This window comes from Lutra lutra, chromosome 7, assembly GCF_902655055.1.
Source record: "Lutra lutra chromosome 7, mLutLut1.2, whole genome shotgun sequence".
NCBI lineage: Eukaryota > Metazoa > Chordata > Mammalia > Carnivora > Mustelidae > Lutra > Lutra lutra.
In genome coordinates, this window is record NC_062284.1 from 148,941,756 (window position 1) to 148,960,689 (window position 18,934).

Here is an 18,934-nt window from a genome sequence, read left to right on the forward strand (position 1 = left end):
AAAAAAAAAAAAAAGAAAAGAAAAAGAAAAACAAAAAAAATCCAGAATACAACATCTCTCTTACACCTTAAAGAACTGAAGATGAACCAAAAGAGACTGTGGACTGTGAAGAAATAACTGAGGGTTCTGGAGGGGAGAGAATAGGAGGTTGAGCCTGGAGGTGGGTATTGTGGAGGACGTCTATTGCATGGTGTACTGGGTGTGGTGCATAAACTGTGAATTCTGGAACACTGAAAATAAATAAAAAATAAAAATAATACACAAATAAATACTTAGGTCAAATACAAAGATTTTAAAGGATTGAATAAATGAATAAATTCCATTACACTCTCTCTCTCTCTCTCTCTCTCTCTCTCTCTATATATATATATATATATATATATATATATATATATATATCAAAAGAACTAGAGAATCAACAAGAAATTAAGCCAACTCCACACACAAGAAGGGAAATAATCAAGATTAGAGCAAAGATCAATGAGGTAGAAACTAGAGATAAAGTAGAGCACATCAACAAAACTAGAAACAGGTTTTTGAAAGAATCAACAAGATGGATAAACTATTTGCCAAACTAATTCAAAAGAAAAGAGAGAGGACCCAAATTAATAAAATTATGAATGAAAAGGGAGAGATCACAACTAACACCAAGGAAGTAGAAACAATCATCAGAAGTTATTATCAGCAGTTATATGCCAATAAGCCAAGCAACCTAGATGAAACGGATGCATTCCTGGAAAACTATAAACTCCCAAAACTGAACCAGGAAGAAATCGACAACCTGAATAGACCGATATCTAGTAACGAGATTGAAGCAGTGATCAAAACCTCCCAAAAAACAAGAGCCCAGGACCTGACGGATTCCCTGGGGAATTCTACCAAACGTTCAAAGAAGAAATAATACCTATTCTCCTGAAGCTGTTTCAAAAAATTGAAGCAGAAGGAAAACTTCAGGACTCCTTGTATGAAGCCAGATTACCCTGATCCCCAAAGCAGGCAAAGATACCAGCAAAAATGAGAATTCAGACCAATATTCCTGATGAATATGGCTGCGAAGATTCTCAACAAGATACTAGCTAATAGGATCCAACAGTACATCAAATAGATTATCCACCATGACCAGGTGGGATTCTTCCCTGGATCACAAGGTGTTTCAACATTTGCAAATCAACCAATGTGATAGAAAAAATCAGTAAGAAAAGAGAGAAGAACCACATGGTCCTCTCAATTGATGCAGAAAAAGCATTTGACAAAATCCAGCATTCGTTCCTGATTAAAACCCTTCAAAGTATAGGGATAGAGGGAATATTCTATAATTTCATAAAATCTATCTATGAAAAACCCACAGCAAATATCTTCCTCAATGGAACAAAGCTGACAGTCTTCCCTTTGAGATCAGGATCACAACAAGGATGCCTACTCTCCCCACACTTGTTCAACATAGTATTAGAAGTCCTAGCAACAACAAGCAGACAACAAAGAGAAATAAAAGGTATCCAAATTGGCAATGAAGAAGTCAAACTCTCTCTCTTCACAGATGAAATGATTCTTTATATGGAAAACCTAAAAGACTCCACACCCAAACTACTACAACCCTTACAGCAATTTCAGTAACATGGCAGGATACAAAATCAATGTACAGAAATGACATGTTTTCTTATACACCAACAATGAAAATACAGAAAGAGAAAATTAGAGATCTGATTCCATTTACTATAGCACCAAGAACCATAAGATACCTGGGAATAAACCTAACCAAAGAGGTAAAGGATCTGTATTCAAGGAACTACAGAACATTCATGAAAGAATTTGAGGAAGACAGAAAAAGAGGGAAGACCATTCCATCCTCGTGGATCAGAAAAATAAACATTGTTAAAATGTCTATACTATCTAGAGGAATCTATACTTTCAATGTCATTCTGATCAATATTCTACTGGCATTTTTCAAAGAGCTGGAACAAACAATCCTAAAATTTGTATACAACCAGAAGAGACCCCGAATTGCTAAGAAAATGTTGAAAAAGAAAAACAAAACTGGGGGCATCCCATTGCCTGATTTCAAGCTTTATTACTATTGGGGTCCATCTTCAAAGGAATGAGACAGAGACAAAGTGAAAGTTATGCAAAGCTTTATTCTATGCCAAGCATTAGAAGTCAGACTGACCAGCCAGGGCTGCCTCCAAAGAGAGCGACCCCACCCAATCTCACAGGCTGGTTTTATATGGCATAACCGCAGACCTCAAGGTACGTGGCTTCTATTGTTAAGGCATTTACTCCTGGAATTGATACCCAGAACTGACACCTGGAACTACTGGGGCGTTTATTCCCAGAATGAAGTCCATGGATGTAAACAACAATATTACTAACTAGGCAATATGGAGTCGTTCTAGCTAAGCAGGCCCTAATAGTTAAACAGATTTCAACATTAAATCGGCCCTAACAATTACAAAGCTGTGATCACCAAGACAGCATGGTACTGGCACAAAAACAGACACATAGACTAGTGGAATAGAGTAGAAAGCCCAGATATGGGCCCTCAACCTTTATAATAAACTAATCTTCAACAAAACAGGAAAAAATATAGAGTGAAAAAAAGACAGTCTCTTCAATAAATGTGCTGGGATAATTGGACAGCAATGGGTAGAAGAATGAAACTTGACGATTCTCTTACACCATATACAAAGATAAACTTGAAATGGATAAAAGACCTCAACATGAGGCAGGAATCCATCAGAATCCTAGAGGAGAACACAGGCAGTAACCTCTTCAAAATAGGACACAGCATCTTCTTTCAGGACATGTCTCCAAAGGCAAAACAAACAAAAGCAAAAATGAACCTTTGGGACTTCATCAAGATCAAAAGCTTCTGCACAACAAAGGAAACAGTCAACAAAACAAAGAGGCAACCCACAGAATGGGAGCAGATATTCGCAGATGACACTACAGACAAAGGGCTTATATCCAAGATCTATAAAGAAATCCTCAAACTCAACACACACAAAACAGATAATTATTTCAAACAATGAGCAGAAGACATGAATAGACACTTCTCCAAAGAAGACATACAAATGGCTATCAGACACATGAAAAAAATATTCATCATCACTAGCCACCAGGGAGATTCAAATCAAAACCACTTTGGGATACCACCTCACACCAGTTGAATGGCCAAAATTAACAAGACCATAAAAAACGTGTGTTGGAGAGGATGTGGAGAAAGGGGAACCCTCTTACACTGTTGGTGGGAATGCAAGTTGGTGCAGCCACTTTGGAGAACAGTGTGGAGATTACTAAAGAAATTAAAAATAGAGCTTCCCTATGACCCTGCAATTGCACTACTGGGTATTTACCCCAAAGATACAGATGTAGTGAAAAGAAAGGCCATCTGCACCCCAATGTTCATGGCAGCAATGGCCACAGTCGACAAGCTGTGGAAAGAGCCAAGATGCCCTTCAACGGATGAATGGATAAAGAAGATGTGGTCCATATACACTACGGAGTATTGTGCCTCCATCAGAAAGGATGAATTCCCAACTTTTGTATCAACATGGACGGGACTGGAGGAGATTGTGCTAAGTGAAATAAGTCAAGCAGAGACAGTCAATTATTATATGGTTTCACTCATCTGTGGAGCATAAGAAATAACATGGAGGACATGGGGAGCTGGAAAGGAGAAGGGAATTGGGGGAAATTTGAGGGGGAGACAAACCATGAGTGACTGTGAATTCTGATAAACAAACTGAGGAATTTGGACAGGAGGGGTTGGGAAGTTGGGTGAGCCTGGTGATGGGTATAATTAAGGAGGGCACGTATTGCATGGTGCACTAGGTTTGGTGCATAAACAATGAATTCTGGAACACTGAAAAGAAATTTTAAAACAATTAAAATTTAAGAAAAAATAAAAACAAAACAGGTGGCTTCCTTGGATTCTGAGCTTCCACTTTGGGGAAATGAGACCCACATATTGATTTTAACTAAAAGTTCGGTTTCAGTACACCCTGAAATGGAAGTGGAGTCCCAGAATTTATGATGAACAAATCCCAGAAAAAAAAAAAACGGATATGATTAACCAGGGAAGGGGTGGTCTCATCCTAGGTCCCCAAGGAGGTAGCAAGCACCTAATTACATAGGGGTGCATGCGGCTGAAGTTCCTAATATTTCACAGGCCCATCTCTTTGTGGTTATTTTTAAAGATTCCTGGGTGAAACAGAGATGGAATTCCAGGCAGGCCGTTATGTAAGGATGATGAGCAGTGAGTGTTCCTGGGACTCTGTGTCCCATGTCCAGGCAGCAGTTCAGAACAAGTTGATTTTCTTACCACACCTGTACAGCTGCTGTCACTGCTCAGCTTCCTGGAATGCAGACTAAGAAGGAAGTGAGGGATGATCTTCCTAGAGTTCTCTCTGGATTCCAGAGTCATTAATTGGAACTTCTGCTTACCTTTCTGATTGATTTCATAAGATGCAACATTCAGGATCATGGTCTCAGTGTTCATTATTCAGAAACATTCTATCCAGGATGGCATAGCTTGCACTAGGTCTTGTACTCAGAAAATTACTCTCCATGGTGGTGCAACTTGTACTAGTTTGGATCACACCTGAATCACCCTTCCTGCCCAGAGCCACCCCAGTATGGGACAGACAGCATGGGTGTCGAGTAGCCTTCCATCACCCTGAGCACTCTTTGGGACTGGAGAAGGAGAGATTATCTAGACAATGAGAAAATCCTCGCTGGTAATGAGCACCATTTTGTAAAAATGTAATGAGTTTTCCCTGAAGGAGCCTGTTGCAACTTCCCTTAATTCTGCACCCAGGGACTTCACCCCAGCTGCTGACTCAGGTACACTGGACACTGGGCAGTGTCTTGGGATCAATGTGGGCTCTTATAGTCTTACAAAAACATCGAGAACCCAGAATGTGCACTTTTCACAATTTATTTCAGAGTGCTTGTCAGTGATCTGTCACAGACTTGGTGTGAGAGTCAGGTGATATGTGTTGGTAACACTATGTCTCCTGCAGACCTCTCCTAACATTAGCCACCTCCTCACTGTAGTTTCACTCATGCTCCTGCAGATTGCCTATTGTTGTTCAGGGGTCTTGAGGCTGATATCAGGATTGACTTCATCAGCTTTCTCTTCCACAACTTTAACTGTCTTGATTGTTCTTACATTTGTGGCGATGCCAAACAGGAATACAGCTATTAAGGCATAAATGCGACCAAAGACCACTCTCAGATATATCAGAGATTCATTACTTTGCCTGACTGACCGCATTTTACGTGGAGGGGGTCCACTGTCTGTGCTCCCACCAGCACCTCTATCAATGCAGTGTGGAGGATCCCAGCCTATGTGACAATGACAGTTCTTGTTATTGTTGCAAATCCCCCTGTGACTGCATTTCTCAGGTAAACAGTCATAATTCAGCCGAAGATGCCTGGCAATGCAGAAGCCATCTATACAGACCTGTTCACGACCACAGGGGGTACCTGGTCTCACCTGACCAACATCATTTGCTCCTGTGGAGCGATGTGAGTCCAGCCCAAAACACCAGAATCCTGAGATTAGAGACTGATGGAATCCCACATGTTCTTGCAAGCGGGGGAGGTGTGTGACATTACCACACTGCAGCCTTCCACAATAAATGTCTCCGATGGAACAGGCATAAGGTTGCATATGCTGTTCGTCTCTTCTGCAGTGCCCATATCTATTGCCTCTTCTATTTATGATATAGCAGGCATCTGCACCTTTCACAGCATTTTTGCCAAAGATTTCTTGGCAGTGCACAGTGCGGTCAGTGCAATTTCCGTGATAGCAGTAGCCCACTTCGGTGCATGGTGTTCCATCTTGCATATAGAAATCATCAGGACATGCCAAGGAGTCCCCACGGCAGTACTCGGGAAGATCACATATATTTTGGATTGGTCTGCAGAGTGTCCCAGGAGGGGAATAGGTGCAGTTTGTACAGCACCTACCTATATTGCATTTGCTGCCACTGGTGAATGAACAAGCATTCGTACAGCAGGGGTTGTTGTAACACTGTTTGAAGGAGCCACAGTCACACTCCTCACCTTGATCCACTATGCGGTTTCCACAACGATCATGGGTCAAGCTTTTATTTAAATATACCATTTGGCTGCTGAATAGACACTCACCTTTCCCACCACCCACTATGTGCTGTACGTGAGTATAGGAACAGTTACTGAAGGAATCTGTCAGAGAAGGTTGTCTGTGCATAATGCACAGGGACCTTCTCTGGCAAGTACAAGTACTCTCATCATAGTATAGACCTAAATTTCTTGCCACCTTTTGTGCTCCTGCAATTGACAATATTAAAAGGTGTCTGCCTAGGTAACCAAGCATGACAAGGTTTCGACTATTGCATATACCATATAAGGCAGGGTCATAATTAAGATCTTTTGGCCCATCTTTAATCACAATTATGGCCGAATGTGGTATGACAAGTCTGTACACAGCAAACTGATAGTGTCTAACATATGGACTATACTGTGCATCATAATTATTCATGAAAACTGGATCTCTCTGGTTATAAATCATAATGAATCCAATATAGTAATTCATATCAATACCTTGAAGGAATGTATCAATTAAACTACATATCTTTATCAGGAATTGGGCACATTTTGACACATTGTTGAACACAGTATACATTGAGTTGGAACTGAGAGCAAGTGCTTTCATATTTCCATTATGGGATGAATACATCTTACTAGAGATCCTGGGGACAACACTGGCTTTTGCTTGAGAGAAAAGGGGATCCATAATCTCCTTATGTCCCAGTTTATAGGTAGGTGCCATCGTATTTGTATCTGTCACTATCTGAGAAACAACGTGTTCAAACCTTTGGGAATTGCTGAGGGGTTTGATTTCATAAGCAAGGTCATCCAACTTGATGATACCTTCAAGACCCCCATAGCATGTGTCCACGGTGACCATGGAAAGAGGAATATCCTCCAGGTAGCCAAGGTAGTAACAGTCTGGAGGGATGAAGGGATAGTCCATCTGCAAGGCTCCTTGGTCGTCCTGAGTCATCATCAGCAGATGTCTGGACCAAAACAGTTTCTTGCGCCGCATGTGGATAATGTGTCTCTTGTCCCCAAAACGCAGGCTGTAGGATAGCCAGCCTGGCATCCGAATGCCTTTGCCATGGTGCAGCTCCTTCCTGGGAATGACCACCTCAGAGGAGATGTAGCGCCATGATGGACGGCCTTGAGAACATTGGACTGGAGCCAACCCTGCCCAGACAGCAAGGAGCAAGAGAAGTGCCTTCATGGTGACCTGACCAGCCAGGTTCAGGCCCCTGCTCAGAGATATCTGTCAGTGAGAATGGATCAAGGGAAGATCCTCAGTGAGGGCCTGGCCTAGAGCATCTGACAGAACAGAGGGCTGCTTCAGGCTACCAGCACCTCACACCTGGGGGCCACATGTGGAGATGAGGTCACAGTCACAGGGTGTGGCAGTGGGTGGGCCTATGCATCAGTTCAGCTGGGGTGGATGTGTGATAGGTGGGTGGACTATATGCATGAGTACTTACTTGGATATGGGAAGGGAGTTGGATCCAGTAGCATCCCCATATTCAACACATTCAATCTTTCCTCTAGATATTTGAATATGTAATATACGGGTTTTTTTTATTTAATTTCTTTTCAGTGTAACAGAATTCATTGTTTTTTCACCACACCCAGTGTTCCGTACAATAGGTGTCCTCCATAATACCCACCACCAGGCTCCCCCAACCTCCCACCCCCACCCCTTCAAAACCCTCAGATTGTTTTTCAGAGTCCATGGTTCATCTCCCCCTTCAACTTCCCTCAACTCTCTTCTCTCCATCTCCCCATGTCCTCCATGTTGAATATGTAATGTAATTTTTAATGCAATAAACTCCTTTACCATTTCCATCTCTCGTGGTACTGCTGGGTCAGTTTCTGTGTATTCTGCCCATCATTCACTATAGATATCACTGTTCCTTCTTCCACGGCATGTGGAGATAGTCATAGCAAATTTTACCTTGGAATTATTGAAAGTAATGTTTTGTAATGTTACATGTATTAGTATGTGTCTTATTATGGTTTGACATTAATTTGAGTCTTTTGACTCAAAACTTTTGGTTTTTGCTTTGAAGTTTCTTTGAGCTTAATGAGTAAAATATTCCCCAGGTTGTATGTTACTTTTTTTTTTTTTTTTCTCAAACCTGCTGGTGAGAGCAGAAGGTTCTGCTGATCACGTGTGAGACCCAGGAGTTGTTCCCACTAATCCTCTCTTTTGGTTCTTCCCTGGGATTTGGCAACATATGTGGTTAAATTCTCAGCTGAAGACAGAAGGGGCTGAGCTTATTTTTGTAGTTGGCATCAGGCAGCTTGGGTGTGAACAAAAAATGTTGCCAACCACTGCACTCACTTCTTTGATTATCTACCGTAAATTCCCTTTAAAATCTCTTGGGTCAGGCAGAAATGTCACTGTTGTATTTTAACAGGAGTGTGACTTCTGCACAGGTGGCTGACCTCCTGAATAAAGCTCACATTCTTTTCCAATCAAAACTCATCAGTCAAAATTCATCTCTTGAATATTGGCCTTTCCAGCAATGGGCAGCCAAATTCAGGTTCAGGTAACAATAAACCAGAGAGTGGAACAGAATATCAAAAACTAATAAAATACTGTATGGTGACTAACATAACATAATAAAACAAACAAACAAACAAATAAATAAATAAAAATAAATCAGAAAGTGGAATGGCACTTTCTAGGGGTTGGGAGGAGAGACGATAGGAAGTTGTATTTCAAGATGTAAGATTTTCGTTATGCAAAATGATTAAGTCTGGAAGTTTCCTCCAAAACCCTGTCCCTGTAATTAACAATACTGTGATATGCAGTTGAAATTTGGTTAAGAGGGTTGATCTCATATTTAGTGAGATCTTCGCTCAATACGAAAGTGAAAGACAAGAATTCTGCTTCTCTCATGAGAGCATACTGAGCTCCATGGATATGGTCTCTATTGAAAATGTGAAAATCTTTATTACAAACTACTTACATATTTTGGATACTAGTCCATTATCAGATATGACATTTGCAAATATCATCTCCTATTCCAGAGGTTGCCTTTGCGTTTTGTTAATTATTTCCTTTGCTCTGTAGAAGCTGTTTCCTTTTTGTTTGTTAGCTTATTTTGTTCTGTTCTGTTTTGTCCTATTTTAATAATAATTAAGTCCAGAGAGTTTATTTTTTGTTCTGTTTCCCTTGTCTCTTGAGATGGATCTAGATAGAATTTGTACAGGTGTTGTCAAAAAGGTCACTTCCTGTCTTTTCCTCTAGGATTTTAATGGTTCCAGGTCTCACATTTAAGACTTTCATCCATCGTGGGCACCTGGGTGGCTCAGTGGGTTAAGCCTCTGCCTTTGACTCAGGTCATGATCTCAGGGTCCTGGGATTGAGCTCCACATCAGGCTCTCTGCTCAGCAGGGAGCCTCCTTCCCCCTCTCTCTCTGCCTGCCTCTCTGCCTACTTGTGATCTCTGTCTTTCAGACAAATAAATAAATAAAATCTTTAAAAAATAAGTCATCCATCGTGAATTTATTTTTGTGTAGGTTGTAAAAAAAGTGGACTAGTTTCTTTCTTACACATGTGACTGTCCACTTTTATCAACCCCATGTTTTGGAGACTGTCTTCTTTTTCCCCCTTGTTGGATATTCTTTCCTGCTTTGTTGAAGATTATTTGACCATATAGTTGTGGGTCAAATACTGAGTACTCTATTCTGTCCCATTGATCTATGTGTCTCTTTCCATCCCAATATCACACTGTCTTGATAACTCTAGGATGGTAATATACCTTGAAATCCAGAATGGGGTGATACCTCCAGCTGTGTTTTACTTTTTCAAGATTACTTTGGCTATTTGCAATCCTTTTGGTAGGACAGTATGTTCAGCTCTGAAAAATGCCAGTGATATATCAATAAGAATAGCAATGAATGAGTAGACTACTTGTGCTGTATACACATTGTTTATTTATTTTTATTTTTTCCTAAGATTTTTAAATTATCTTTCAGAATAAGAGAAAGAAGAGTGCATGACCAGAGGGGAGCAGTAGGGAGAGAGCAAGGGAATAGAAGACTCTCCCGTGAATATGACACCAGACACAGGGCTCTATCCCTAGATCCTGAGTTCATTATCTAAACCAAAGGTAGATGCTTAACTGACTGAGACACCCAGATGCAATGGTTAATACAGATATTTTTTTAAAGATTTTATTTATTTATTTGACAGACAGAGATCACAAGCAGGCAGAGAGGCAGGCAGAGAGAGAGGAGGAAGCAGGCTCCCCACTGAGCAGAAAGCCCAATGCGGGGCTCGATCCCAGGACCCTGGGATCATGACCCGAGCCAAATGCAGAGGCTTTAACCCACTGAGCCACCCAGGCACCCCGTAATACATACATATATATATATATATATATATATATATATATATATATATATATTTTTTTTTTTTTTTTTTTTTTTGCATATGACAAGTATTTATTAAACGCCTATTCTGTGCCAGGCACTATATAAGGAGTTAGGAATACTCTGGTGAATAGGACAGATAGAGTCTGCTTTCATGATGGTTAAATTCATGGTAGGGGGATGTATGAAAAATATTAGTCAAACATCTACAGGAATAAAATGTAAAATGTATTATACAGGTATATATATATATATATATTTTTAACAGCTTTATAAACATATATTTTTATCCCCAGGGGTACAGGTCTGCGAATCGCCAGGTTTACACACTTCACAGCACTCACCATAGCACATACCCTCCCCAATATCCATAACCCCACCTCCTCTCCCAAACCCCTCCCCCATCAACCCTCAGTTTGTTTTGTGAGATTAAGAGTCACTTATGGTTTGTCTCCCTCCCAATCCCATCTTGTTTCATTTACTCTTCTCCTACCCCCTCAACCCCCCATGCCGCATCTCCTCTCTCTCATATCAGGGAGATCATGTGATAGTTGTCTTTCTCCGATTGACTTATTTCGCTAAGCATGATACCCTCTAGTTCCATCCACGTCGTCGCAAATGGCAAGATTTCATTTCTTTTGATGGCTGCATAGAATTCCATTGTGTATATATACCACATCTTCTTTATCCATTCGTCTGTAGATGGACATCTAGGTTCTTTCCATAGTTTGGCTATTGTAGACATTGCTGCTATAAACAATCGGGTGCACGCGCCCCTTCGGATCACTACGTTTGTATCTTTAGGGTAAATACCCAGCAGTGCAACTGCAGGGTCATAGGGTAGTTCTATTTTCAACATTTTGAGGAACCTCCATGCTGTTTTCCAGAGTGGTTGCACCAGCTTGCATTCCCACCAACAGTGTAGGAGGGTTCCCCTTTCTCCGCATCCTCGCCAGCATCTGTCATTTCCTGACTTGTTCATTTTAGCCATTCTGACTGGTGTGAGGTGATATCTCATGGTGGTTTTGATTTGTATTTCCCTGATGCCGAGTGATATGGAGCACTTTTTCATGTGTCTGTTGGCCATCTGGATGTCTTCTTTGCAGAAATGTCTGTTCATGTCCTCTGCCCATTTCTTGATTGGATTCTTTGTTCTTTGGGTGTTGAGTTTGCTAAGTTCTTTATAGATTTTGGACACTAGCCCTTTATCTGATATGTCATTTGCAAATATCTTCTCCCATTCTGTCAGTGGTCTTTTGGTTTTGTTCACTGTTTCCTTTGCTGTGCAAAAGCTTTTGATCTTGATAAAATCCCAAAAGTTCATTTTTGCCCTTGCTTCCCTTGCCTTTGGTGATGTTCCTAGGAAGATGTTGCTGCGGCTGACGTCGAAGAGGTTGCTGCCTGTGTTCTCCTCGAGGATTTTGATGGATTCCTTTCTCACATTGAGATCCTTCATCCATTTTGAGTCTATTTTCGTGTGTGGTGTAAGGAAATGATCCAATTTCATTTTTCTGCATGTGGCTGTCCAATTTTCCCAACACCATTTATTGAAGAGGCTGTCTTTGTTCCATTGGACATTCTTTCCTGCTTTGTCGAAGATGAGTTGACCATAGAGTTGAGGGTCCATTTCTGGGCTCTCTATTCTGTTCCATTGATCTAGGTGTCTGTTTTTGTGCCAGTACCATGCTGTCTTGATGATGACAGCTTTGTAATAGAGCTTGACGTCCGGAATTGTGATGCCACCAACTTTGGCTTTCTTTTTCAATATTCCTTTGGCTATTCGAGGTCTTTTCTGGTTTCATATAAATTTTAGGATTATTTGTTCCATTTCTTTGAAAAAAAAATGGATGTTACTTTGATAGGAATTGCATTAAATGTGTAGATTGCTTTAGGTAGCATAGACATTTTCACAATATTTATTCTTCCAATCCAGGAGCATGGAACATTTTTCCATTTCTTTGTGTCTTCCTCAATTTCTTTCATGAGTACTTTATAGTTTTCTGAGTATAGATTCTTAGTCTCTTTGGTTAGGTTTATTCCTAGGTATCTTATAGTTTTGGGTGCAATTGTAAATGGGATGGACTCCTTAATTTCCCTTTCTTCTGTCTTGTTGTTGGTGTAGAGAAATGCAACTGATTTCTGTGCATTGATTTTATATCCTGACACTTGACTGAATTCCTGTACAAGTTCTAGCAGTTTTGGAGTGGAGTCTTTTGGGTTTTCCACATAGAGTATCATATCATCTGCAAAGAGTGATAGTTTGACTTCTTCTTTGCCGATTTGGATGCCTTTAATTTCCTTTTGTTGTCTGATTGCTGAGGCTAGGACTTCTAGTACTATGTTGAATAGCAGTGGTGATAACGGACATCCCTGCCGTGTTCCTGACCTTAGCGGAAAAGCTTTCAGTTTTTCTCCATTGAGAATGATATTTGCGGTGGGTTTTTCATAGATGGCTTTGATAATATTGATGTATGTGCCCTCTATCCCTACACTTTGAAGAGTTTTGATCAGGAAGGGATGCTGTACTTTGTCAAATGCTTTCTCAGCATCTATGGAGAGTATCATATGGTTCTTGTTCTTTCTTTTATTAATGTGTTGTATCACATTGATTGATTTGCGGATGTTGAACCAGCCTTGCAGCCCTGGAATAAATCCCACTTGGTCGTGGTGAATAATCCTTTTAATGTAATGTTGAATCCTATTGGCTAGTATTTTGGCGAGAATTTTTGCATCTGTGTTCATCAAGGATATTGGTCTGTAGTTCTCTTTTTTGTTGGGGTCCTTGTCTGGTTTGGGATCAAGGTGATGCTGGCCTCATAAAATGAGTTTGGAAGTTTTCCTTCTATTTCTATTTTTTGGAACAGTTTCAGGAGAATAGGAATTAGTTCTTCTTTAAATGTTTGGTAGAATTCCCCCGGGAAGCCGTCTGGCCCTGGGCTTTTGTTTGTTTGGAGATTTTTGATGACTGTTTCAATCTCCTTACTGGTTATGGGTCTGTTCAGGCTCTCTATTTCTTCCTGGTTCAGTTGTGGTAGTTTATATGTCTCTAGGAATGCATCCATTTCTTCCAGATTGTCAAATTTGTTGGCGTAGAGTTGCTCATAGTATGTTCTTATAATTGTCTGTATTTCTTTGGTGTTCGTTGTGATCTCTCCTCTTTCATTCACGATTTTATTTATTTGGGTCCTTTCTCTTTTCTTTTTGATAAGTCTGGCCAGGGGTTTATCAATCTTATTAATTCTTTCAAAGAACCAGCTCCTAGTTTCGTTGATTTGTTCTATTGTTTTTTTGGTTTCTATTTCATTGATTTCTGCTCTGATCTTTATGATTTCTCTTCTCCTGCTGGGTTTAGGGTTTCTTTCTTGTTCTTTCTCCAGCTCCTTTAGGTGTAGGGTTAGGTTGTGTACCTGAGACCTTTCTTGTTTCTTGAGAAAGGCTTGTACCGCTATATATTTTCCTCTCAGGACTGCCTTTGTTGTGTCCCACAGATTCTGAACCATTGTGTTTTCATTATCATTTGTTTCCATAAATTTTTTCAATTCTTCTTTAATTTCCTGGTTGACCCATTCATTCTTTAGAAGGATGCTGTTTAGTCTCCATGTATTTGGGTTCTTTCCAAATTTCCTCTTGTGATTGAGTTCTAGCTTTAGAGCATTGTGGTCTGAAAATATGCAGGGAATGATCCCAATCTTTTGATAGCGGTTGAGACTTGATTTAGGACCAAGAATGTGATCTATTCTGGAGAATGTTCCATGTGCACTAGAGAAGAATGTGGATTCTGTTGCTTTGGGATGAAATGTTCTGAATATATCTGTGATGTCCATCGGGTCCATTGTGTCATTTAAGGCCTTGATTTCCTTGTTGATCTTTTGCTTGGATGATCTGTCCATTTCAGTGAGGGGAGGGTTAAAGTCCCCTAATATTATTGTATTATTGTCGATGTGTTTCTTTGATTTTGTTGTTAATTGGTTTATATAGTTGGCTGCTCCCACGTTAGGGGCATAGATATTCAAAATTGTTAGATATTTTTGTTGGACAGTTCCTTGATTATGATATTGTGTCCTTCCTCATCTCTTATTATAGTCTTTGGCTTAAAATCTAATTGATCTGATATAAGGATTGCCACTCCTGCTTTCTTCTGATGTCCATTAGCATGGTAAATTCTTTTCCACCCCCTCACTTTAAATCTGGAGGTGTCCTCGGTGCTAAAATGAGTTTCTTGTAGGCAACATATAGATGGGTTTTGTTTTTTTATCCATTGTAATACCCTGTGTCTTTTGATTGGGGCATTTAGCCCATTAACATTCAGGGTAAGTATTGAGAGATCTGAATTTAGTGCCATTGTATTTCCTGTAAGGTGACTGCTATTGTATATTGTCTCTGTTTCTTTCTGATCTACTACTCTTAGGGTCTCTCTTTGCTTAGAGGACCCCTTTCAATATTTCCTGTAGAGCTGGTTTGGTGTTTGCAAATTCTTTCAGTTTTTGTTTGTCCTGGAAGCTTTTAATCTCTCCTTCTATTTTCAATGATAGCCTAGCTGGATATAGTATTCTTGGCTGCATGTTTTTCTCATTTAATGCTCTGAATATATCATGCCAGCTCTTTCTGGCCTGCCAGGTCTCTGTGGATAAGTCTGCTGCCAATCTAATATTTTTACCATTGTATGTTACAGACTTCTTTTCCTGGGCTGCTTTCAGGATCTTTTCTTTGTCACTAAGACTTGTCAATTTTACTATTAGGTGACGGGGTGTGGACCTATTCTTATTGATTTTGAGGGGGGTTCTCTGAATCTCCGGGATTTTGGTGCTTGTTCCCTTTGCCATATTGGGGAAATTCTCTCCAATAATTCTCTCCAATATACCTTCTGCTCCCCTCTCTGTTTCCTCTTCTTCTGGAATCCCAATTATTCTAATGTTGTTTCGTCTTATGGTGTCACTTATCTCTCGAATTCTCCCCTTGTGGTCCAGTAGCTGTTTTTCCCTCTTTTGCTCAGCTTCTTTATTCTCTGTCATTTGGTCTTCTATATCGCTAATTCTTTCTTCTGCCTCATTTATCCTAGCAGTGAGAGCCTCCATTTTTGATTGCACCTCATTAATAGCTTTTTTGATTTCCACTTGGTTAGATTTTAGTTCTTTTATTTCTCCAGAAAGGGCTTTTATATCTCCCGAGAGGGTTGCTTTAATATCTTCCATGCCTTTTTCAAGCCCGGCTACAACCTTGAGAATCGTCATTCTGAACTCTATATCTGACATATTACCAATGTCTGTATTGATTAGGTCCCTAGCCTTTGGTACTGCCTCTTGTTCTTTATTTGTTGTGAATTTTTCCGCCTTGTCATTTTGTCCAGATAAGAGTTTATGAAGGAGCAAGTAAAATATTAAAAGGGTGGCAACAACCCCAGCAAAATATGCTTTAGCCAAATCAGAAGAGATCCCACATTGTGTGGGGGGAAAAAGGGGATAAAAAGGGGTTCAAAAAAAAAAGACACTATTTAAAAAAAGAAAGCCGATAACGAAAAAAATATAAAAAGAGAAAAAAATATATATATATTAGATAAACTATTTAAAAAAGTTAAAAAGGAAAACGGTAAAAGTTAAAAAAAATTTAGCAGAAGAAGAGAAAAAGAAAAAAAAATTGAAAAAGAAAAAAAAATTAAATTAACTGCAAGGCTAAAAAATCATGGGGAGAAAGCCATGAGTTCCATGCTTTGCTTTCTTCTCCTCTGGAATTCTGCCGTTCCCCTTGGTATTGAAACTGCACTCCTTGGTTGGTGACCTTGGTCCTGGCTGGGTTTCCCGTTCATCTTCTGGGGGAGGGGCCTGTTGTAGTGATTCTCAAGCGTCTTTGCCCCAGGTGGAGTTGCACCGCCCTTACCTGGGGCTGCGCTGAGCAATCCGCTCGGGTTTGCTTTCAGGAGCTTTTGTTCCCTGAGCGCTTTCCGTAGAGTTCTGGAAGACAGGAATGAAGATGGCGGCCTCCCGGTCTCCGGCCCGGAGGAGCCGAGAGCCCGGGGCCCCACTCCTCAGTGCGCCCTCAGAGAACAGCGCCCAATGACTCCCGTCACCCTGGCCTCCGGCCGCGCTCCGAGCTGACCGAGCCTGCGACTGGTTCAAGGCAACCCCGAGCTGAGAGTCACTCCTCGGCACTGTCTCTGTAGCCGGCTTCCCCGTTCTAATACCGGTAAGCTCTGCGACACTCAGACACCCCCGATCCTTCTGCGACCCTGCGGGACCTGAGGCCGTGCTGACCCCGCCTGGGCTTCACCCCAGTTAAGCCTCTGGAGCGATGTCCCTCAGCGGAACAGACTTTTAAAAGTCCTGATTTTGCTCCATTGCTCCGCCGCTCCCCGGGAGCCGGCCCCTTGCCCCGCGGTCTATCTTCCCGTCACTTTGGATTCACTTCTCCGCCATTCCTACCTTTCATAAAGTGGTTGATTTCCTGTTTCTAGAATTGCTGTTCTTCTTCTCTTCAATCTCCCGTTGGATTTGTAGGTGTAGATAAGCTATCTAGCTGATCTCCTGCTACCTGAAGTAGTCTCAGCCTGCTACTTCTCCGCCATCTTGACTCCTCCCCCCATGAAGCTTATTTTTTTTTTTTTTTTTTTTTTTTTTAGTGTTCCAAGATTCATTGTTTATGCACCACAGCCAGGGGTCCATGCAATATTGGCCAGCATGGAAGTACATGTTTGTATCATGGTACTGTTCCAGAACTGCCCCATTTCTGCATGTAATTAAACTACTGATGAGGTCAATCTGGGTGGAGGATGCCTTCAGGACCTGACAAGAAGGGGCCATATCCAGTGCAGGTGTGTGGTGAGATTGGGTATGAACATGCTGCCAGCCAGCTACTCTCCTGTGTGCCCCCCACACCAGGTGACCAGCGCCCCTACTCAGCCATGGGATGATGAATAAGGAAGGCAAATATGTGGTCACCTGTGTCTCCCAGGGCAGAAAGAGCATGTCAAGGTCTCCTATCCATCCACTATTGCTAAGTGAAAATACACATACTGTATATATATCAAGAGCATGCCCCTGCTTACACAGTGTATGAAAAGGATGTGTCCATTGACCGTTTTTTTTTTTTTATTGAACAATATCATCCTTCTCTCTCCAAATCACAGGCATTCTAAGCACAAGATAGTTGGAATAGCTTCTTGCTCTCTGCAGCCTGAAACCTCTGCCTTCTGTCCACACCTCAAAGAGATGCCCTTTACACTCAACACAATGGTTCATATATGTTAGAAGCATTTACGATCCCATCCTGGTGAGCATACAACCCACAAAGGGCCTCAGACCTTGCATGTCAGAATAAACAATGAAACAGAAGCCCTGGAAAAGCAATTGGGCTGTTTCTCATGAAATTAAAGATGGGCACTCATAACATGTTACCTGGAAATCCCACTGCTGAGTGTTTTCTCCATAAGTATGAAATCCCATGTTCAAACAAAAGGCCAAGTAAATATTTAGTGTCTTGTGTTGGAAGATAAGAACAACTCAGAAGGCTTTCTAAGTTTAAAGGAATAATCCAAGTAGAAAGCATCCAACAATGGAACAGTATTCTACAATAAGAAGTCACAATTTTGATGCACACATCAACCCAGGGGAACCTTACGGACACGACACTGAGTGAAGGTTGGCACTTTCAAATATTACAGAGGCCATGTAGCCTGGGGAATTAACAAAGCCAACTAGGAGGAAAAGTGGTTTGGTTGGGCTTTCTTCATCTCTTACTTCCCCATACCCAGAAGATGAACTCCTCTGCTTCAGACTACTTGCTGTCCTACTATCCATAGTGTCTCGACAAATAGATTTTTCCACAGGAATGAATTAAACAACCCCAGGCCCGTCTGAGGGAGAAATGCTGAGACCAGGGTCTAACATGAGTTCTGACAGCAGCTGTCCCCTCCAGGGTCTGCATCTTTGGTTCTGTCATTCAGGTGAGTCGGAATAATTTAGGTCACCTCCAATGAGTCCATCTGTCTCCTGTTACTGCCTCTCCCCACAACCTGAGAGCTAGACCTTCCTCATTCAGCCAGAAATGAAGTCAGTTGTTTGGGAACATATAGGAACACTGCTTACTGAGTTATTCCATCTCTACCTTTTCCAGTGCAAAATTATTGGCAGGGTCTGTAGCTGCCTTTGAGGACAAACATAAGCTTCCATCCTCATTCAGTTTGGGAACAGAGTGCCCATTTTAGAGGTAGGAGGCAGCTAAATTTCTCTGTTCCTTGTCAGTACTGGTGGTATGAGATTCCTGCCATAGAAATCAGGGTTGGGGGGCGCCTGGGTGGCTCAGTGGGTTAAGCCGCTGCCTTCGGCTCAGGTCATGATCTCAGAGTCCTGGGATCGAGCCCCGCATTGGGCTCTCTGCTCAACAGGGAGCCTGCTTCCTCCTCTCTCTCTCTGCCTGCCTCTCTGCCTGCTTGTGATCTCTCTGTCAAATAAATAAATAAAATCTTAAAAAAAAAAAAAGAAATCAGGGT

The 18,934-nt window shown here is 41.2% G+C and overlaps 1 protein-coding gene across 1 annotated transcript; it reads right to left on the reverse strand.

Moving 5' to 3' along the window:
* Positions 1-4,924: 4,924 nt before the first annotated feature.
* LOC125105059 (disintegrin and metalloproteinase domain-containing protein 21-like) lies at positions 4,925-7,405 on the reverse strand. Its single transcript, XM_047738098.1, has one exon. The coding sequence runs from the start codon at positions 7,286-7,288 to the stop codon at positions 5,078-5,080; it is 2,211 nt and encodes a 736-aa protein (XP_047594054.1). The 5' UTR covers positions 7,289-7,405; the 3' UTR covers positions 4,925-5,077.
* Positions 7,406-18,934: the final 11,529 nt, after the last annotated feature.

What these genes read in the sequence shown, in the direction of transcription:
- LOC125105059 (XM_047738098.1), bottom strand. Translation starts at nt 7,288, where the DNA reads ATGAAGGCACTTCTCTTGCTCCTTGCTGTCTGGGCAGGGTTGGCTCCA.